This window comes from Rhagoletis pomonella, unplaced genomic scaffold, assembly GCF_013731165.1.
Source record: "Rhagoletis pomonella isolate Grant_MI unplaced genomic scaffold, Rhpom_1.0 Rhpom_scaffold_00002, whole genome shotgun sequence".
Classification (NCBI taxonomy): Eukaryota; Metazoa; Arthropoda; class Insecta; order Diptera; family Tephritidae; genus Rhagoletis; species Rhagoletis pomonella.
The window spans coordinates 31,596,527-31,620,005 of record NW_023458556.1 but is presented as its reverse complement, the minus strand read 5'-3'; the positions used below and the strand labels follow the sequence as shown (position 1 = coordinate 31,620,005).

Below are 23,479 nucleotides of genomic sequence, written 5' to 3'. Positions count from 1 at the left end.
TTCTCTTTGCCGTCTTCGGCATTTGAAGAACGTATGTTCTGCGTCGTCTAGCTCGGCATCATACAAAGAGCTCAGGCTTACTGCCTTGTCCATCTTGCATTTTAGGTATGCGTTTTGCTGTTCACCTTCCCATTTTTTCTGCATGCCAACGCTTTTACCAAAGGGCCTGTATTTGCTCTTCTATTTCTTGCACAGTCGTCAGCGAGGCCTTGGCTTGATCCCCACTTCATTTTGCGTTTTTTAGCCACTAGATCTATGGGTAGGATTCCGCTTATTACTAGAAACGCTGGCTCAGATGCGGTACGGTAAGCAGATGCCACTCTAAGAGCAGCTGTGCGTGGTACTGAAGATAATATCCTCCTTCTTTTTTCTCCTGCCAGTGCGTCTGCCCAAATTTCGCTGCCATAGAGGAGGATTGACGTGGTTATGTCCATTAGGAGTTTTATCTTGCTTTGTTTTGGTCCTCCAATATTTGCCTTCAGTTTGCTGAGCGATGCTGTCACTAGTTGTGCTTTCTTAGCTGCGTGCTGTATTTGCGCTCAGTATGCCAGCTTACAAGTCCAATATTAGTCCTAGGTACTTCACAGATTTCTTGGAGCGAGTTACTGTGTCACAGACCCTAATTTCGACTTCAACAGGAATGCGTCTTTGTGTTAGCAGGAGTTATTGGCAAGCCTTAGATCGTGGTCATCTAGCCACCCTTTGGTACGTAGCATGACTTGGTTGAGTTTTCTTTGTGCTTCTACAGTGTCCCTGGCCTTAATTACCGCTGCGACATCATCTGCGAAAACGACTAGATGAGTATCGTCTAACATGTCTATTTCTAATATTCCGTGGTAATTTATGTTCCAAAGGTCGGCGCCCAATATAGAGCCTTGGGCTGCCCCCCGAAGTTATCGCCTTTGTCATGACTCCATCGCTTGTTTCATGGAGGAGCATGCGGTCACTCAAGTAACTGCGTATTACCTTCATCAATTGCCTGTGTACGTGATAGCAGGACTCTAAGCTATCGGTTATGTCAGTCCATCTAACGCTATTAAAGTCGTTTCTCACGTCTAGTGCTGCCAGGAGGAATATTTTTCGAGAGTGGTGGTTTCCTTTCTGCGCGTCCTGGAAATTCTCAACGACGTCTTGGATGGCTCCCAATGTGGATCTTCCTGGTCTGAAACCGTTTCGTCTTGGCGACAGCCCTCCTGCCTCCTGTATTGCCGCTGTTAGTCGTGCTTTTAAAAGTCGCTCGTAGAGCTTTCCCACGGTATCGAGCAAGCACAATGGCCGGTATGCCGCCGGGGACTCGTTTTCTTTGCCAATAAGCGTTAGCTGCTGCTTTTTCCATATTTCCGGAAATATTCCTTTTCTCAGGCAGGCGTTGTACAACTCATTTGGGATAGAATTTCCGATTTCCGATTTTTGTAAGTGAAAAATGATTGTTTTTATTGAATTTCAGTATATCACACAGAGAGCAACGTCTGAGCAATGAAATGTTTTACAAGAATGGCCTTTAGCCTCACTTTTAAAAGGGTCGGGCTCTCGCAGAGAAAGCATTAAATTGGCTCCTTTGAGCCCGGTTCCTGGCAGCTGTGGCATACCATTTTTTCTGCGCATAAATGGGCCAGAGCCCTGACATTTTGTTTAAATCTGTCTCGCTATTCTATATGTTACTCTACAGCTCCGTACTTGCTTAGCTTTCGAATGGATAATTTCGCTAGATCAACTTTTTGTTTCTAGCTACGAGGCACTCATGTCCACCCACCACACCAAACGGCAGAGAGGAAAACTAAAAATGCATTTTTACTATTTTTGACCCATAGCTTCGTGAGTATATTGATTGCTTCATGTGATTCGATATTTTTTTTGTCTTTGTCGTACTGTGTAAGAAATTAATTTTCGATTCCGCAGCAAATCGGAAGTCTTTGCCATTAGACAAAAATTTAAAAATAAATTAATTTTTAATACCTATCGGAAATAAAAAATCTAATGACCACAGAGCAGGCACCATTTACAAATACATTCATAATAATTTTTTAATTTCGTTAAATATTTTACAGAGCATGCGAGTTGGAGATGCGGCCTATAATCAAAATTGGTTCGATTGTGATAAGCGCTACAAACGTTTACTAACCATATTGATAATGCGCAGCCAAAAACCAGCCTCCATACGGGCGCCATTCATGCCGCCAATTTCATTTCGGGCCTACATGAAAGTGAGTAGAATTCTGTGAAGCCAAAATAGTTTAGCGACCTTTAACACAAATTATCGTGGTATGAAGAATTATGTATATGTACATATAAGGCAACAAAATATACAACTATATATATAATCATAGAATTTTATTTTTTTGTTCATATTTAAGTGCTAAAAATATTTATGTACCTACATTTTCATTTCTCCGCAGGTGATCAGCATGTCTTATCAGTTTTTTGCATTATTGCGTACCAGTATGGAGAGAAAGGGAACTAAATTTACATAGTTAAGCAAAAAAATACAAAAACAATGCATTGTAATGAAAAGTAAATACCAATAAAGTGTAATAGAATAAAAATCGAAAGTCCATGCGAAAGTTTGATCTTGCCTGCGGCATGATATATAAGATCTTTTAATGGATATTTAGGTGGACAATGTGATGCTGGTTTGCCATAATCAAAGACTATTCCATAGGTATGCCTTTAGTAGGGATCGTCAAAGCAAAAAACGCAGCATATCTGGTGATATCTATAGTAGAAAGAACAGGATTGCTAATGCATTAAAGAAATTAACATATATGCAAATTAGGGTGGTCCTTAAATGTAGGAAGCAAATTTTTACATACAATTTTACTAACCCTCAACCCCTACGTCGATGCTACTATAGTCGAAGATATCACATATAAATTTTAGCCCCGATTGCGGTCGGCTAAGGTATGTCGCACAGGGGCCAAATTTCAGATTACCAAACCAAATTTCAGGGACCAAAATTTATATGTGATATTTTCGACTTTAGTAGTATCGGCTTAGGGTATTAAATGAAAAAAAAACTGTTTTTTTTTAATTTTTTGAGTTCATAGAGGCATCCAGCCTTTGAGCCCTTTGCGACATGCCTTAACCGACTACAATTGGGATCAAAATTTATATGTGGTATCCTCGACTATGGTAGTATCGATTTTGGGTATTAGATGAAATAAAAAAATTATTTTAATTTTTTGAGTCTCTATAGAGGAATCTATATTTTGCCCCCCTGTGCGACACGCCCTAAGCGTACCCAATCGGAGCCCAAGCGTACATACAATTGGATTTTGCTCTTGCCATTTATGTGCACTGCGCTCCACAGAGTTTTAATTCTGATTGCAGCTCGTGATGTAGTTGGCATCAATAAAACTGGTTTACAGCAAAAATGTTCTGTGGATGCCACTATCCAATTCCCATGTAGAATTCCCCGGTTATTACGAACATCGGGATAATTTTTTTTTTCTATGAATAACTTTTCGAGATATATGCAATTTACCGTTACTCAGCTTTAAAAAATAGTGGTTTCACTTAATCACGTATATCTTACGAACCAATTGAATAATCGTAATACGAGATACGGGAAATTAAAGCAAATGAAACTAATAATGAATAATTTCTGACACCTCTTATTTTCGATGCAAGCACTCTACCTACTCAGGAGTACGTGGCGTATGAGTAACACTCTTTTCTGCTGATATTTCATACAAAAAATCCTTGCGCACTTTCATTTGACCAATCATTAATTTTGTTATTTATATATCGACTTCCTTCATTGGTAGCTTAGTTTTTTTTCTAAATGAACAGGCTTTAACACAAGTGCAAATTGTTTACACACAAACTGTTATTTTTTGACTTTTTTCTCTGTTAAAGTTTGGATTTTTTGCATTTTTCCATAAAAAAAAATAAAATCTGGAATGATTAATTAATTTCTCAGAAACTGTCAGGGCTATCGAAAAGTAATCTTTATTCGGTTTATGGAGAATTTTAATATCTATCATTTGCCGTACCTCGTATTACCATTATTTAATTGGTTCGTAAGATATACGTGATTAATTGGAACCACTCTTTTTTTTGAAGCTGAATAATGGTAAATTGCAAAAATATCGAAAATGTATCGATACAAAAACAAGTAATTTTTAGCAAAAAAAAACCGACTTAAAAAAAAAAATATATATCTATATATTTCATGATCCAATGATCGGATCTAAACCAAATTAGTATGGGACCACCTCTGAGACACTACCTTTCCGTTGCAAAAAGAATTATTGATCGGTTGACGTGGCGCAAAGTTATGCGGTAACATACATAAAAAAAAAAAAAAAAATATTCCGACGAACTGATAACCTCCTCCTTTTTTGGAAGTCGGTTAAAAAATTAACTCGATTTTCGGAATCAGCGAGTGATTTTACATACAGATTGGATAGTGGCGTCTGGAGAAAAAATTAAACATTAAAATTTGTGATCCAGTGTAATTCTTGCGGACTATTGCAGCTTTACATTGGGATTGTTGATATTTTCAAAAATATCGCTTTTTGATATATCGAAATGAAAATATATAAAAAATCGTCGTATCGATAATATCGTTTTTGAAGTATCGATATATCGCACTGAAACTTCACAGCAATATTTAAGAATGCTAGTTAGAAGAAAAGAAGAATAACTTGCAGTTTTATTTGTTTTACATTTTCCAAATGTGAAAGATCTGTTGGAATTCTAATGCCGGATTTCCACTAGGCATTAAATGGCAAAAATGACAAATGACAAAGTCGTGCATTAAAAAAAATCCTGTCATTACATTAAAAAAATTGTCATTAAGTTCATTTCCACATGGCATTATTTTAAATGGCATATATTTGTTGTCATTTCAATGCCTAGTGGAAATTCGTACATATGTATGTACATTGCCATATAGTAATGTTAGAGGTAATTACATATATAGAAATTATTTTCGAAAGATGAAGCTTTGAGTATATAACTATATAGTTCATTTAGTAATAAATACAATAAATAATTGAATTAAACGTTGTTTGTATAAACTTACCAAATTTTAAGGCACGTAAATTAACCTAAATATTTATATTTAAATCTAAAGAAGTGTTGTCATGCATTCATATGTATATGTAGATATACATGCATATGTACATAACTATGTATTAACGTGACATGCATGACAGTTTCTATGTTCCTATAACGCATTGAAATAACAAGCCGCTTGTCAATTTCAAGTCATTCAAATTGATTTATAGCTCGAACGTCAACAACGTTGCTGACTAATTGTATTAATATTAGTCCGTAAGGTATTTCAGTTATGCTTTGATATTTAAAATAATAATGTGTAAATTGAAGGTCAAAAAGGCTATAATGAGCTAGCAAGCCTGTTTGCTGGAATAACCCTGTAGGAAAACGATAAAAAATAATAATAATAAAAATGGTTGCCTGCAAAACCGGCACTTTCTGGTGATGTTTTATTATTTAGTTAAACACTCTTTATAAAAACCAAAAAAAAAAATTATCTTAAATTGGGATTTATATTTTTTCTATGATTCCTATTTGTCCGTGTATACACGAAAAAGTCTAAAAATAATATCTATAATGTGATTGAACAAAAAAATTGCCAAATAACGGTTTGAAATATCTTCAAAGTAAAAATTGTCCAAAACTATCTTGAAATCCGAAAAGTTATAAATAAATTAATAGTAAAAAAATAAATTTAAACAAGAACCGTATCAGACCATAAAAACGTAGTTTCCAAATATCTGGACTCCTGCGAACGGAGTTTTCAAAGATCTCGACGCCTGCGCCCCCTAGCGGATTAATTCATCTTTCATATTGCACTTTCGTCGAATTCTGAGCTAAGTTTGAAGTTTAAAGTCCTAGAGACTAACTAATCGGAAGGAAAACATAATTTTATTGAATTTATATGTTAATGCATTTTTCCAAAAGTGTTGTAGCGGAGCGATATGCGTTCGATTACATTTAATTTTCGCTACAGGACTTTTGTAACGGGTGATTTTTTTGAGGTTAGGATTTTCATGCATTAGTATTTGACAGATCACGTGGGATTTCAGACATGGTGTCAAAGAGAAAGATGCTCAGTATGCTTTGAAATTTCATCATGAATAGACTTACTAACGAGCAACGCTTGCAAATCATTGAATTTTATTACCAAAATCAGTGTTCGGTTCGAAATGTGTTTCGCGCTTTACGTCCGATTTATGGTCTACATAATCGACCAAGTGAGCAAACAATTAATGCGATTGTGACCAAGTTTCGCACTCAGTTTACTTTATTGGACATTAAACCAACCACACGAATGCGTACAGTGCGTACAGAAGAGAATATTGCGTCTGTTTCTGAGAGTGTTGCTGAAGACCGTGAAATGTCGATTCGTCGCCGTTCGCAGCAATTGGGTTTGTGTTATTCGACCACATGGAAGATTTTACGCAAAGATCTTGGTGTAAAACCGTATAAAATACAGCTCGTGCAAGAACTGAAGCCGAACGATCTGCCACAACGTCGAATTTTCAGTGAATGGGCCCTAGAAAAGTTGGCAGAAAATCCGCTTTTTTATCGACAAATTTTGTTCAGCGAAGAGGCTCATTTCTGGTTGAATGGCTTCGTAAATAAGCAAAATTGCCGCATTTGGAGTGAAGAGCAACCAGAAGCCGTTCAAGAACTGCCCATGCATCCCGAAAAATGCACTGTTTGGTGTGGTTTGTACGCTGGTGGAATCATTGGACCGTATTTTTTCAAAGATGCTGTTGGACGCAACGTTACGGTGAATGGCGATCGCTATCGTTCGATGCTAACAAACTTTTTGTTGCCAAAAATGGAAGAACTGAACTTGGTTGACATGTGGTTTCAACAAGATGGCGCTACATGCCACACAGCTCGCGATTCTATGGCCATTTTGAGGGAAAACTTCGGAGAACAATTCATCTCAAGAAATGGACCGGTAAGTTGGCCACCAAGATCATGCGATTTGACGCCTTTAGACTATTTTTTGTGGGGCTACGTCAAGTCTAAAGTCTACAGAAATAAGCCAGCAACTATTCCAGCTTTGGAAGACAACATTTCCGAAGAAATTCGGGCTATTCCGGCCGAAATGCTCGAAAAAAGTTGCCCAAAATTGGACTTTCCGAATGGACCACCTAAGACGCAGCCGCGGTCAACATTTAAATGAAATTATCTTCAAAAAGTAAATGTCATGGACCAATCTAACGTTTCAAATAAAGAACCGATGAGATTTTGCAAAAAAAAAGTTATCAAGCTCTTAAAAAATCACCCGTTATATGTGTAGGTACATATATACCTTTAATAGTTCAGAAAATTAGTAGAAAAAAGCGGTTAATCCGGTAAAAAACCCGGTTCACGTGTCTGGTGTCAACGCTTCACGAACGCCTCGGTAATTACCTAGAAAATTAAAATTTTTGATCTATTTTGACTTGATATATTTGTCCTGGAAAAAAGTAAAAAAAAAAAAATATTAAATAGCTAGATAGATTCTCTCTACTTTGATATCCATATTAATATCATAGAGTTAGTATAGATATTTTAAATAAAGGGAATTCCTTTGATACTTTAAAGTCCTTTTAGAAAATGAAAAACTTAGTATGCAGCGTTACTATACAAAATCTATAGTTTCGCATACATATGAAAATTTTGCTGGATAACTTTTACTGCCGTACGGTGTTATATGTAATTTTGTAAGTATATCGCATAAATATGGACATTCATACATATGTGCATATAATAAAGAATACTCAAAGTAAAAAAATCTTTGACAAATACATATGTATTTAGTATACGTATGGATATACATCAAAATGTTAGGAATCATTGTTGGCATACAGACTTCTTCGAAGCCAATGAAACAGAATATATAACTTTGCAGACTATGACTTTGAGTAGCTTTTCAGCTTCTTACTGATGCAAATTGAATTCATTGAATTTCAGCCAAATTTTCAGCCATTATGCGTTTGTCAAAGAAACATGGCTAATGCAGAACGCTTTTAAAGTAAAGTTTAAAAATGAGAAATTTTTGAATTCGTCGTATCGTCATTCTGCAAAACCGCGTAACTGAAATTGGCTGCCAAAAATTGGATTTGCTCACACAAGCTCTTGGCTCTAGCCCTATCCATTCGTCCTGAAATATTCTAGCCAGCAATGCGATTGCTTTATAAAAAAGAGAACCATTTTAAAACATAAGTGTTTTTACTCTCTAGAAAATAATTTATGCAACCTCACATAGGCGGTTTTGCATTTTGTTGATAAGCGGTTTTGTACTTTAAACGACGATATGTGGGTATGTATATGCCCGCAATGCGTCTTCAAAATTTAAAAATAGTTTTCTCTCTTTTCTGGAAATTACTTAATAACTCAGAAATATTTTTAGTAGCTTTTCTTTAAAACTATTTTTTTGAAGTAATTGAGGAAATTTTTTCAATTCAGGAGGCAGTGAGGGCCACAAAGAGCCTTGGCGTATTGGGAAACACGCCCCTGTTAGCACAAACAATTTCAGCCTGGAGATCATCAAGCGAAGACTAACTCTTGCCAAAAGGAGTTTCAACGATTCACGAACGCCTAAGTAAATACCTAGAAAAATTTTGAATTTTGATCGATTTTTACCCTCTACATACTTCTGCCTCCCGACCACTTATTCCTTTGGGGATGTAAGTTGTGAAAGAGCTGATTGGTGTTTATAGTTTACAGGGGTAGGCGCTCGCAGTATTACCAAATAAAGATGCTATTGTTCTGTAAATAATAACATCGAGCCTATGCGGGAATGTTTCACAGGCTGCACGAATGTGGTCTGGTGATATTTTGCCCCCAGTAGGGGTAAACAACCTTCAAGGTGGTGAATTTCTAATATTTTTTAGTTGATACTTTGGCCTCGAGTATGGACAATATGGAAAAATCCATTGGGTTTAAGTCCGGTGAATACGGTGACTGTTAAAAAAAAGAGGTTTAAGAAAATATTTTTGCTGAAGGTTGCCACCTGTTTAAAAATTTTAATTTAATTTAATTGATAAGATAATTTGAATATTGCAATGTGGGTATCAAACTGAAGCGGTTTAGGAAAGTTTACTGCCGAAAATATTTTTGCGGAATGTTGCCACCTGTTTGAGAAATTGTATTCAATTAAATTGATAAAATAAATGAAACATTAAAATACAGATATCAAACAGGACAAAAATACGTTTAAGGCGCCGTGAAGCACGCCGGGTATTTACTAGTAAGGAATAAAGATGGATCCCTATTTAAGCGGTAGACTTTTGTTTCGATGTAATGTATTAAATATACTATGAAATCCATTTGTATGTTTGTATGTATGTATGTATGCATGATTATAGTTAGTCACATCATCAATCACTTGGAACAATGTTCTGTAAATACAACGTCACAAAGTTAATATGTTTTCAAATATGCCAATCAAAAAATATGAAAAAATTCCTAAGCTGTAGTTACATATGTACATAGACATGTACATAAGTATGCATGTATTTATTGAGTTTCGTATTTAATTTTGCTAAACCAACGTAAAAAATAATATAATCAGCGCTCATTTTAACGCTTCAGTGAAAGACATGCTTTTAATATTGGCACAGTGTTTTTTAGTTGACACTCACATATATATATATAAATATATCGCACACCGTATTCGAAGGGGACACAAGTCAAAAATACACGTTTGTTAGAAAATGCGAAAAACTAAATATTTCTAAACACATGATAATCATATCGGCAAGGGAGACTTTACCTAAGTTTTTTTTTTTTAAACAAATTATAATAAAAAATTGCTCCAGTTTTTGCTGAAAGGTAAATAAAAACTCTGTGAACATTTTTAACAAATATTTCAAAAATTCCAAATATTGAGTTGTGCCTCTGTTAAAGACAGTGTGTGATATTTTTAATGTAACTACTATGTCAAAGCGCAAAATTGGCTGGCTAACATTTTATGATTTCAATGTGTGTAAGGATTTATTTAAATTCATAACCTGCAATTTTGACGCTTCGCTACATTATGACGAATTATGGCAAGACATACATACCTATGTTCATAACATATGTACATACATAAATATGCAAATAAAAGGATTTTATTTTGCTAATATTATAAATGTGAAAGTTTGTGAGTGAGTGAGTTTGTATGTTTGTTGCTCTTTCGCGCTAAAACGGCTCAACGTATTTTAGTGAAATTTACCGAACTGATAGGCTAGAGCCTGAATTAAAATATATTATTTTTTTCAAAAAGTAAAAGGGGTTCAAAAACGATTTCGTTTAAAAATATTTTTGAAGAGGGCCGCCAACTGTTCAAAAAATTGAAACCAATTTAATTAACAAGTTAAATCAAATATTTTAATATGGGTATCAAACGACATATATTTATCGAACTACATAAGTCATTAAACGAGAGGTTGAATAAGGTTTGTTTGGAAATTACTTTTTATTTTTAGAGAGGGTTGCCACATTTTTCGTAATTTAAAATCCATTTAATTGATAAGTTCAATGAAATACTTCAAAAAGGTTGTCAAACGTGAAAAATTACATTAAGGTATCGGACATATTTACACGAAATTTTTTTCAAAGCATTTTATAAGAGACTTGCCACATTTTCAAAATTTATTTAAATTAATTTTCTCTGTTTTTGTTAAACAAAATATAACAATATATCATTGGTATTAAAATTATGTTCCTACATAACATATTGACTAACGTTAATCACGTGGGCGGGTCGCGCGTAGAAGCTAAGCTAGTAGTTAGATGTGGTATTATTTTCAAATTGTATATAAGAACAAAGAGGGGACAAAAAAAAACTTTCCATGAGTAAGTAAATATGTGCACAACTAAATTTATAAACTTCCTAATTCTTCTACCCTTAAATTTACATCAAGGCGAATGCGGGTGTATTTTCTACTCTTCCTAATAAATACATATGTATGTATGTATGTTGTGAAACGAAAGTTTAAAACTTTGTGTTTATTACACCTTTCATTCAAATAATTGCAGGTTCTTATGTAAGTGAAACTAAAGTTTTTATAACCTAACATATCATAAGGATATTAATGTTAATTGTTTCTGGTTTGTTAATTGCTTAAGTTTTCACCTCTAAATTTCATACATATATGGCAAGCAGCAAACAAAATCTTCAAGTGTGAATACAAGTAACACTTATGCAATATGCAATACGCTACAGTAAATTATGAGGCAATGCTAGCCAATGAGATAAATGAAAATAAAAGTAGAAAAGGAAATTTTTGGTCGAATTTAAAACGGATGAGAGTAACTTTCAGCTCTAATACGCCCTGCTCACTTGATGCTCATGAGCTTAATGAGTTTTTCACGTTCCATAATATCTCTCCAGATTGAGACAGTTCCGTTCAAGTTCACTAGAAGTGTACGCTCTTCCAATTTTATTTTACCGAAATATAATTATTATTTGATCCAGGGACGGTAATCATTATGAGTAAAATAATTTAAATCAGCATTTAATCCTTATTTTGTGATTTTTATTTTTTCGATTAAAAATAATAATTATTATAGAGTTTTTTTTTTCGAAGACAAATAATGATAATTTTATGATTTTTATTTTTACACTTAAAAATAATGACTATTATAAAATAGAAAAGGCCATACAGACGCAATCTACTGAAATTTTGACCTGAAAATTTTGGCATTTTATCTTTTTATTAGGGTGCCACTACATTTACGTGCTACTACATACGTTGGAAATCACGCTGGTATAGCTTTTGAGTTTTTTTCCATGATCATTACTCTTAAGTGAAAAAATAAAACTCAATAATGATTATTATCTTTGGGGGAAAAAGTAAAAATTATAAAATAATCATTATTTTTGTTCGAAGAAAAAGTCAAGTAATAATAATTTCCTTTGCACGAAAAAATGAAAGTCAAATATTAATTATTATTTTGAATTTTTGTTGATTGAAGCCGAAAAATAGAAATCATTGCAAATTACAGTAGGATTGTTGATTTTTCTGGTTAAAATTTGAAACAATTACGATTATTTTCCGTCCCTGATCTTAACACGTCGAGATTATTTTTTGTTAATGACTTAAAACTGTTGGAACTCTCTATCAGCATCATTGAAGAACTTTTTACTTAATCACAATTTCAAAGGTATTATCACTGATTATTTTTCTAATAAAACCACTTAAAATGGTTACAAATTTTCCAAGTTGGTTATTGTAATAACTTTGTATAATTATAACCATAAAATATGTTAATTCTTTGTTATACTTTCTTGATTTCTTACACTTAATGTTTTTATTTTTATTTTTTTAATTTTTTATTGTGCATTAAAAGATTTAGTCTTAATGTACTAATGTATAACGGGTATGCAAAAAATTGAAATTTAAATTAATTATTTCGATAAAACAATTAATAAAAATTCAAAAATGATTAAAACCGCACTTGATGTTTATTGGCTCTGAAGGCTGAAAAGAAGCACTTAAAAATAATTCATAACGATCACTTTCATATATTTGTCGACGGCGCACATAGGCAAAATTATCACTTTTTCGGGGCATAATTAGCAAGCTATGAAATTTAATGTCAAAAAATGTATTTTTGGTTTTTCTCAAGCAATATTCCAAAATCGCAATATATTAAAAAAAAAATGGAGTTATACACATAGCTTTCATTTGCTGCAAGGAAGCTTTAATTGAAATACTTTGAATACATTCATTGATTTGTAATTATTTACTTGTTTTAAATGGGAAGAGCGAGACTAAGATCCACTTGAAGTCGATTTTCTAGTATTTTTGATTCTTTGAGTTATGCCGTTATTTCAGCAAACGAGCGATACATCCTCGTTTTCCATATCTGATTTAGGTTTATTTATGTTCGTAAAATTTTCAAGACTTTTGTCAAAGAAAAAGGACTACATATTTTACGTCCTACGCAAATTAAAAAAAAGCTTTCAGGAATTGAAAATTTTCCACTTTGATAAAATAATTTATGAAATTTGCCGTATCTCTTAAACTCCTTCCATTAACAGTCTTTTTTAACCCTATCTGAACCAACCCTAGCAAAATATCCTACTTACGTATTTAATATTTTTTTCAGAAAATTTAAGCCCTTTAACTGCCATGTTTGATGAACTTCTTCAAAATAATGGTAAACAAGATTTTTTAAATTGAGTTTAATATGAAAACTGACAGAAGGAAAAAAAAAATTTTTTCCTCTTAAATTGCTGGTTAAACCGGCTGTTAAAGAGATAAAATAAACTAATAAACGATTGTCATCTTAATTTTCCGAAGACAAGTATTATCGAGTTCATTCTGTGGAAAAGCATCAGCCAACTGATTAACTTAAAGTACTTTTAAGAACAAGTTAGCTCAACAAGTTTTTCACCATTGCACAAACATTTTAAAAATATTCTCTCCCACAGCACATGTGCAAGTTTTCTCACAACACATTACCAACTAGGCTTAAAACTGGCATATTACATACAAACATATGTATGTGCCTTTGTATGCAAGCATATGAAAACTTTTTTGTATATATATAATAATTTCCACAAATTGTGCTTAAGATTTATTTCCGCAACGCACTTCACTAATCTGCTTAGTGTCGTTCACATCATCGGTTGCATATCTTCTCAAAATCAAAATTCAATAAGCATGCCGCTGTTAGCTCGCACTTTCAGTGAGTTTATACACATTCCAATTGTGTTTTACAAAACGATCGGTGAGGATCTGTACGAACATCGCTCCTCCAATCGCGTACGTCGTCTACTGCTCAAGCTTCTCCTGCACATCGGCTTCGTTAACTTCAATTTACTCGTTATGGGTGAGATTATCTTCTTTGTCAAAGCTTTACGTTCGAGCGCTACCATTTTGGAGGCCACCGGTGTTGCACCTTGTATTGGCTTCTCTTTTGTGGCCAATTTTAAGCAGATCGCTATGACAGTACATCGCGTTACGTTGCGTCAACATTTCGATCAAATGGAAGAGATATTCCCAAAAACCGTTAAGCAGCAGAATGCTTACAAATTGCCGCAGCGTGAACGTGTTATGCGACGTGTAATGGCCGTATTTACGTTACTTTGCCTAGCTTATACTTCGACCTTCAGCATTTATCCGGCTCTTAAAGCATCGGTGCAGTATTGGCTGTTGGATGCGCCAGTGTTTGAACGTGGCTTTGGTTTCGCCATATGGTATCCATATAAAACAACCGAAAAGAATTGGGTATACTGGCTCACGTATTTGGGACAAGTGCATGGCGCATATTTGGCTGGTGTGGCCTTCCTCTCGGCCGACCTTGTATTGGTGGCCTCGGTGACACAACTTTGTATGCACTTCGATTTCATTTCACGTTGCCTCGAGGAGTTTGGTGGCGCATCGCAGTCGGATGTGCAGAAGGATTTGGAGTATTTGAAGGCTTTAATTGTGAAGCATGCCAAGTGTCTGAAGTGAGTTGTAGAATTGGCAGAGATGGCAGAAATACGAAAATGTTTAGAATATTGTTTGCTTTGTTTCCGTTGCAGGTTGAGCGAACATGTCAACAGCATTTTCAGCTTCTCTTTGCTCTTGAATTTTTTAACTGCTTCGTTGACCATCTGCTTTATTGGATTTCAAGTGACTGCTTCATCTAAAGAAGATATTGTAAAATATATTATTTTTCTCACAGCATCATTGGTGCAAGTATTTGTGGTTTGCTATTATGGTGACGAGCTGATGACGGCGGTAAGTGAATTTTATGTAAATATGTATACAGAGCTGAAAAACGATACACCCTCATAACTAGGTACATTTGTAAATGTATGTTTTTATTAAAAAATTTAATAATGCCACGTACGCAGCCTTTTAGAAGCACTCTTTTTGTTTAACCAGCCAGCACTAGTCCTTTCTGGCGAGAGCAACATACTAGGACAGAGCATAGAGTATGACACATAAATAAGGTACCTATTACGTTAGGTAAAAATATTAGAATCGCTAAATTCAATTGGATATTAATACGATACACTCTCATTTTTATTTTTTTTTTGGCTGGAGAGGCGGGCGAAAAATCCCTTTGGATCTATAACAGCCGTCGCTGTTACGTATTTATGTGGTGTGGCCACTAAAAAACCCCCTCTCTCTGGACTCTTCGCTACCCTTACCCTGGAACCGCTTTCACATTACTTCGGGGTAGAGGTCCAGAGGTATTTTCAGACTCTTCTACTGTCCTGCGTCCAGCACCGCCCCTTGTAGCTCACTATGCGTGTCCAGCTCTCGTTTTTTGACTCTCAAGATATTTTCTGTGTACGTTGCTCGTCATTTTTATACCCGAGCGCACTTGTGCACAAGGGTATATTAATTTTGTTCACATAACGGTTGTTTGTAACAGCCAAAACGAATCGAGATAGATATAGACAAATGTATACATAAATGATCAGGATGAAAAAAGAAATCGATTAAGCCATGTCTGTCTGTCCGTCCGTCCGTCCGTCTGTCCGTCTGTCCGTCTGTCCGTGTACACGATAACTCGAGCAAAAATTGAGATATCTCAACGAAATTTGGTATGTAGGTTTCCCTTAATCCAAGGTAGGTTGGTATTGAAAATGGGCGAAATCGGACTTTAACCACGCCCACTTCCCATATAACGGTAATTTCCAGAAATACGAAAACTGCGATATTTTAGTAACTACTGGAGATTATTCACTCAAAATTGATATTTATAATAAGTTTTAGACGAACAATAAGAATATTATAAATTTTTGGAAAATGGGCGTAGCCACGCCCACTTATGGTTACATGTGTATATCTTGGTAACCGCTGCACCAATTTCTTCCCAACTTGGCACAGTTGTTGGCCTTGGTACAGCATAAAAAACCGCCGAAACTTTTTAAAATCGGACAATAACCACGCCCACATCCCATATAACGGTAATTTAGAGAAATACAAAATCTTCGATAAATCATTAAATATTGAAGCTAATTTATTCAAAATTGATGCTTGCAACAATTCTTTACCAAGAAATACGTTTATGGTAAAATTTTGGAAAATGGGCGTGGCACCGCCCACTTATGATCACATAAATATATCGGTAACCGTTCTACCAATTTGTACCAAACTCGGTATGGTTATTGTACTTGCCACGTGTAAGCAAAAAGTTGAAAATTATTGAAATCGGACTAAAATAACTGCCGATTCTCATATAACGGTAAATTTAAGAAATGCTTGAAACTTCAATATTTCGAAATTGAAGGACGCTAATTTACTCAAAATTGATACACCTCGGCTTACCATCTAGCGGAAGGTTTCGGAAGGTTAAAAAACATATATTTAACACTTGCGCCGGGTATTTAATGTTCGGCTCCGCCCGAACTTAGAGACTTTCTTACTTGTTTTGACTATGTTTTCTGCGGTGATTTTGCCTATTTGTCGCATCCCTTTCTCTTTGCCATTGTCGGCATTTGAAGAACGTATGTTCTGCGTCGTCTAGCTCGGCATCATACAAAAAGCTCGGGCTCTCTGCCTTGCCCATATGTTGGAGGTATTTCATGAAGTATCCGTGGCCGGAGAGAAGTTGGGTTGTGTAATAATTTACATCGCCGAATTTTCTATCTGTCCATTCTTGAAATTTGGGTATTAGTTTTTCTGTCCATCTTCCCTTTTTTTCTGCATGCCAACGCTTTTGCCACAGGGCCTGTATTTGCTCTTCTATTTCTTGCACAGTCGTCAGCGAGGCCTTGGCTTGTTTCAATCCCCACTTCATTTTGCGTTTTCTAGCCACTAGATCTATGGGAAGGATTCCGCTTATTACTAGAATCGCTGGCTGAGATGCGGCACGGTAAGCTGATGCCATTCTAAGAGCAGCTGTGCGTGGTACTCAAGATAGTATCCACCTTCTTTATTCTGCTGCCAGTGCGTCTGCCCAAATTTCGCTGCCATAGAGAAGGATTGACCTGGTTATGTTCATTAGGAGTTTTATCTTGCTTTGTTTTGGTCCTACAATATTTGCCTTCAGTTTGCTGAGCGATGCTGTCACTAGTTGTGTTTTCTTAGCTGCGTGCTGTATTTGCGCTCAGTCCAATATTAGTCCTAGGTACTTCAAAGATTTCTTGGAGAGAGTTACTGTGTCACATACCATAATTTCGACTTCAACAGGAATGCGTGTTTGTGTTAGCAGGAGTATTTCTGTATTGGCAAGCCTTAGACCGTGGTTATCTAGCCCCCTTTGGTACGTAGCACGACTTGGTTGAGTTTTCTTTGTGCTTCTACAGTGTCCCTGGCCTTAATTAAGGCTGCGACATCATCTGCGAAAGCGACTAGATGAGTATCGTCTGACATATCTATTTCTAATATTCCATGGTAATTTATGTTCCAAAGGTCGGCGCCCAATATAGAGCCTTGGGCTGCCCCCGAAGTTATCGCCTTTGTCATGACTCCATCGCCTGTTTCATGGAGGAGCATGCGGTCACGCAAGTAACTGCGTATTACCTTCATCAATTGGCTGTGTACGTGATAGCGGGACTCTAAGGTATCGATTATGTCAGTCCATCTAACGCTATTAAAGGCGTTTCTCACGTCTAGTGTTGCCAAGAGGAATATTTTTCGAGAGTGGTGGTTTCCTTTCAGCGCGTCCTGGAAACTCTCAACGACGTCTTGGATGGCTCCCAATGTGGATCTTCCTGGTCTGAAACCGTGTTGTCTTGGCGACAGCCCTCCTCATTCCTGTATTACCGCTGTTAGTCGTGGTTTTAAAAGTCGTTCGTAGAGCTTTCCCACGGTATCGAGCAAGTACAATGGCCGGTATGCCGCCGGGGACTCAGATTCCCCCTTTTCTTTGGCAATAAGCGTTAGCTGCTGCTTTTTCCATCTTTCCGGAAATATTTCTTCTCTCAGGCAGGCGTTTTACATCTGTAGCAACATATTCGGGAGTGAATTTCCGATTCCCTTTAGAACCTTCACAGGGATACCGTCCGGGCCACGGATACACCCTCATGGTAAAGCAATCCATGTACAAATACATTCATAATAATATTTTTTTACAGAGCATGCGAGTTGGAGATGCGGCCTATAATCAAAATTGGTTCGATTGTGATAAGCGCTACAAACGTTTACTAACCATATTGATAATGCGCAGCCAAAAACCAGCCTCCATACGGGCGCCATTCATGCCGCCAATTTCCTTTCGCGCCTACATGAAAGTGAGTAGAATTTTGTGAAACCAAAACAGTTAAGCGGCCTTTAACACAAATTGTCGTGGTATGAAGAAATATATACATATATAAGGCAACCAAGTATACAACTATGTATATATATATATAATCATATATAATATTTATGTACATACATTTTCATTTCTCTGCAGGTGATCAGCATGTCTTATCAGTTTTTTGCATTATTGCGTACCAGTATGGAGAGAAAGGGAACTAAATTTACATAGTTAAGCAAAAAAAACAAAAACAAATAATGCATTGTAATGAAAAGTAAATACCAATAAAGTGTAATAGAATAAAAATCAAAAGCCCATGTGATTTTGGCGGCTGCAGCATGATTTTCTTCATCCATGCGTGTGCATAATGTCGGATATGTGAGATCTTTTAATGGATATTTAGGTGGACAATGTGATGCTGGTTTGCCATAATCAAAGACTATTCCATCGGTATGCCTGTAGTAGGGATCAGATTTTTCTAATCCTCAACCCCTACGTCGATGCTACTATAGTCGAAGATATCACATATAAATTTTAGCCCCGATTGGGGTCGGTTAAGGTATGTCGCACAGGGGCCAAATTTCAGATTACCCTATGAAGACGTCTTAACCGACTCCAATAGGGACCAAAATTTATATGTGATATTTTCGACTTTAGTAGTATCGGTTTAGGGTATTAAATGAAAAAAAAAAAATGTTTTTTTTTTTAATTTTTTGAGTTTATAGAGGCATCCAGCCTTTGAGCCCTTTGTGACATGCCTTAACCGACTACAATTGGGATCGAAATTTATATGTGGTATCCTCGACTATGGTAGTATCGATTTTGGGTATTAAATGGAAAAATAATAATTTTATTTTTTTGAGTCTCTATAGAGGAATCTATATTTTGCCACCATAAGGACCACCCTAATGTACATACATATATGTATGTAAGTCATGCGGACTGCCCGCTCCTGCAGATGGGCGGGAAAGGAGGGTAAAACCGTCCGTGATTGTGGAAATATATTCGTATGAAGTAATTTTAGCTTGGAATAGCAAAATCTTGTTTAACATTTTTGTTTGCAAAATTATTGCTTGAAGAAAATGTCTTTGAGAGGTTTATAATCTCTCTTGTAAAATTTGAATAAAACTGGACTAAGCAACTTTTCACGTCAAGTTCAAGAGGACTGCAATTTTACAACATCGGACCGCGGAAGAGTGAGAAGTTTTGAGAGTCCAGGAAAAAATGCCATCGAATTTCATGTGAACTTGATGCAGTCTATATTATATGAAAAATAATGAAATTATAAACTGAGAACAGGGAAACAATAATGCTTCGTTAAAATACGTTTAAGAGCACCCTCATTAAAAACTTTCGGCTGGAGCTTTATTAGTCAAAAGCGTATATCTCCCGAATATAAAGAAGAAACAGGTATTAAGAAAATGTATTTCTTTTATCAATAGATGACGCTAGGGTCGTTATTGCGAAATGTCTCAAATTCAGTGCCATCTAGTGGAAAACTATAATAATTACACATAGTAAAATAGTATTTCAGGCCAGCAGTGGAATTCTGACCATCGCTGCGCTAAATTTTATCCACCAAAATTCCCTAAATGAAAAGCAGTAGGGCCTAAAAGTATACAACATGGAAAAGTAACAGGTGTTGCATGTTGTAAGGCGCGCCTGCTAGTCTTTTGGATATTTGATCGAAATTAGCGATAGCGGCACTTTCACACTGTTACGCATAATTAAAACACTAGTCGTAATAGTCTTATATAACTTGAAAAATGAATACAACCTGATGATTCAAAGCACAAAGCTATCATTCTATCTGCAAGTTATGTTCGGAATTCTATGAAATGCAGTCGTAAAAATTAAGGGGTTCATGAACTTACTTAGCAACACTGCAGCCCATTCGACTGATTAGTGGATAAGCCAAATGCGTAAAATTATTTTCACCGTTTAGAAATCCCAGCATTAAATTTCCATGCGTCCGACAGTTAGGTGCTCGCAAGTAATCCTTTTCAAAATACCACAAATGAAGCCATTGGTATCAGCTCCTTAGATAGAAACGGTAAATTGACACAAAATCGATTAATTGCCATCGATTCATTGCCACGTTCCAGCTGATCGTCATTCGTTACATTGAGCAAACTGTCCACTGCCGTGAGTGCCGATAAATGAGTGCATTCGTCATCCTCGTATGGTCGGCATATTTTCGCCCAATTTTCAGCCATTCGTGATAATTTTCTACTCCAATTGATCAGCACCATATTGGCGACATGCATGCGTTGAGCGATTCGAGCCCGCAAGCCATTATGTGCTACGGTGAGATGATCCCGTATACCTAAGAATTTCAATTCTTTGCTGTCATATACCTTATAAGCTTTATAGCTACAATTATAGCTCGCTCCCTGATTTTCGGCAAATGACTGCAATATGGTTTATCAAAAGAATTTTTAATGCATGCGAAAATGTAATACCTTGTCACAGAGCGTATGTGAGCGGTTATTGCAGGTCAATTTGCAAAAATCCTTAGACAATTTGCTGCACGAATGCTGGGCTGTGGACACAAAGCAAATAATGAAGCCTAGCCTCGCAAAAATACGCTGCGAGTAATACATTTAGATGACAAATTTATGTGTTGAAATATTTTGATTTATTTAGTTCCTTATAGAAGAAATATTTTGTGTAGAAATATTTTGATTTATTTACTTCCTTATAATTATCGCGGAAGATTTTTGAAAGCTTTGAAACATGAACTATACCATGGCGGAATTATTGCGTCATGAACTATACTACTTAAAAATATTAATGTTAAATTATTCCAGCATGATGCAATAAAGAAAGGTGTTATATGCTCGCGTTCATCTCGCTTTAATTTATATATTAAGCTTCCTTAAAAAATTTAAATTTGCCTCTTTGAGAAAATAATTTTTATGTTAAAGCGATTTTCAAGCAAAATAACTAAACATCTAATTCACCTTACATATGTATGTATATTAATCTAACATTTTAGTTTTCCACACATTTTGATAAAACAAATTTAGTACTATTTTGCAAAGCAGCCTTGGATTTTTAAATTCAACACCTATTTGATTTTAAGATAGTTATCAGGACCTATCAAGGAGTATATCGTCACCTGAAATGTAAAAAGACGTAACTAATAAAAAATTCAAAATTAAATTTTTGATTGCTATGTCCATAATATTCCATCGAATTACAAGTCCCACATCATTTTATGAAAAAAAAGATTATTAGTTACGACATTTTGCATTCCAGTTATGGTCTGATTATGCATACTTCGCATAACTTCGCACAACTTCGCATAAACTTCAAACTGTAATTTCGTATGTACTTTGTATCTAATTTGTATGTATTCCATTACCCAGAAATTAGCAGAACTTTTAAAAATTTAGCGGTCTGTTGAGTTTAGATTTTGCCTCACATTTTCTTAAGTTACACTTTTAGGGCACTGGTACAAATGGTTGTGCGAAGTTATGCGAAGTATGCATAATCAGACCCTTACGATGTTATTATGTCTTTTTGCATTTCAGGTGACAATATTTTAGAAGTAGGTACAGATAGTTCGTACCTTTATGGTCAAGGATATGGTGGAGCTCCAGCGATTAGTGGTGAATTCCACGGAGCCCAAGCGTACATACAAATGGATTTGCTCTTGCCATTTATGTGCACTGCGCTCCACAGAGTTTTAAGCCGTGAATGCAGCTTGTGATGTAGTTGGCATCAATAATGCTTGCGGACCATTGCGGCTTTACATTAGGATTATTGATATTTTCAAAAATATCGCTTTTCGATATATCGAAATGGCGAAATTTAAAAAATCGTCGTATCGATAATATAGTTTTTGAAATATCGATATATCGATACATTGCACTAAAAACATTTGAAATTTCACAGCAATATTTAAGAATACTAGCTATAAGTAAAGAAGTATAACTCACGGTATTATTTATTATACATTTTCCAAAAGTGAAAGATCTTGTTGGACTTCCAACAATTAAAAAAATGTAGCTATCAGAATTTTAAACGTAAAAAAAAGTTAGGTAATGTTCTCAAACATGAATGTTTGTGAGGATATGTATTCATACATTAATACATATGTATGTATACTAAGCGATTGCGCAGTAAAAATTAACCAATGGTTATGGTGTAAGCTAAAGCACACAATTATGTTTTCTGGTAACCAGGCGATATTTGTGCGTAAAATATCGATATCTGATATTATCGTCTAAAAAAATATCGCGCCAATAATATCGTATCGGAAGTAAAAAATATCGTCAATATCGATATATCGATGTAATATCAACAATCGTACTTTGAAGAGATAAATAGCTGCATAAAAACGACAAATCAGCAACAAAAACTTAACAGTTCCTGGAATTAGTCAAATCACAAATCAAAGCAAAAAATTGATTTCTGAATTGAAAGTTGTAACAAATCCTAAATAATTTAGAAATAAATCAATAGAATTTATTTGCGATGTGATTCCTCGACGAAAAAAAATTTATTAGTGATTAAATTTATCGGACAAATAAAAAATTAAATGGACTTGTGATTTCATTCTTGGACTAAAAAATACTTTTGTTTTGTAAGGCAACACTTTTTTATTTGGTTGATGAATCAAATCACAAACATATTTTATATGAATATCTAGATACCAGTTTTTCTCTGCGTTCTTTTTGATTAAGAAAGGTTTGTTTGATTAAAATGTATTTTATTTTTTATTTGATTGACGATTTAAATCATAAATCAAATAGATTTCTTAATTAATAATAAGAAATTGGATGACAGGGTTATTGGTAGAAATTCTTCCATAGAGAAGGTTTATTTTTGAAAATGCTCTTCTGAAAGCGTTCTTAGAAGCGTTCCTCATATTGCAGACTGGACATGTACACACTTACATATGTACAGCGCCATATAATGTCAGAGGGAATTACATATGTATAAAGGAATTATTTTCGAAAGATGAAGCTTTGAGTATATAACTATATAGTCATTTAGTAATAAATACAATAAATAATTGAATTAAATGTTGTTTGTATAAACTTACTAAATTTTAAAGCACATAAATTAACCTAAATATTTATATTTAAATCTAAAGAAGTGTTGTCATGCATACATATGCATATGTAGATATACATGCATATATACATAACTATGTATTAACGTGACATGCATGACAGTTTCTATGTTCCTATAACGCATTGAAATAACAAGCCGCTTGTCAATTTCAAGTCATTCAAATTGATTTATAGCTCGAACGTCAACAACGCTGCTGACTAATTGTATTAATATTAGTCCGTAAGGTATTTCAGTTATGCTTTGA

The 23,479-nt window shown here is 35.1% G+C and overlaps 2 protein-coding genes across 2 annotated transcripts in view; both read left to right on the top strand.

Annotated features, from left to right (window-relative positions):
• Positions 1–2,477, top strand: part of LOC118733414 (odorant receptor 67c-like) — a 4,237-nt gene extending 1,760 nt beyond the window's left edge. The window contains exons 3-4 of the mRNA XM_036462789.1: positions 2,049–2,204; positions 2,397–2,477. Of these exons, the coding sequence (XP_036318682.1) occupies positions 2,049–2,204; positions 2,397–2,471 (231 nt within the window). The 3' untranslated portion in view covers positions 2,472–2,477. The remainder of the gene's footprint in view (positions 1–2,048; positions 2,205–2,396) is intronic.
• Positions 2,478–13,628: 11,151 nt separating this feature from the next.
• Positions 13,629–18,387, top strand: LOC118734624 (odorant receptor 67c-like). Its single transcript, XM_036464328.1, has 4 exons — positions 13,629–14,419; positions 14,495–14,693; positions 17,987–18,142; positions 18,307–18,387. Exons 1-4 carry the CDS (start codon positions 13,629–13,631, stop codon positions 18,379–18,381), a joined length of 1,221 nt encoding a protein of 406 aa, XP_036320221.1. The 3' UTR covers positions 18,382–18,387.
• Positions 18,388–23,479: the final 5,092 nt, after the last annotated feature.

Bases quoted from the DNA above. Each gene is read 5' to 3' on its own strand.
- LOC118734624 (XM_036464328.1), top strand. From the start codon at position 13,629: ATGCCGCTGTTAGCTCGCACTTTCAGTGAGTTTATACACATTCCAATT. The intron at 14,694-17,986 runs GTAAGTGAATTT...ATTTTTTTACAG, and splicing joins GTGACGAGCTGATGACGGCG to AGCATGCGAGTTGGAGATGC. The intron at 18,143-18,306 runs GTGAGTAGAATT...ATTTCTCTGCAG, and splicing joins CCTTTCGCGCCTACATGAAA to GTGATCAGCATGTCTTATCA.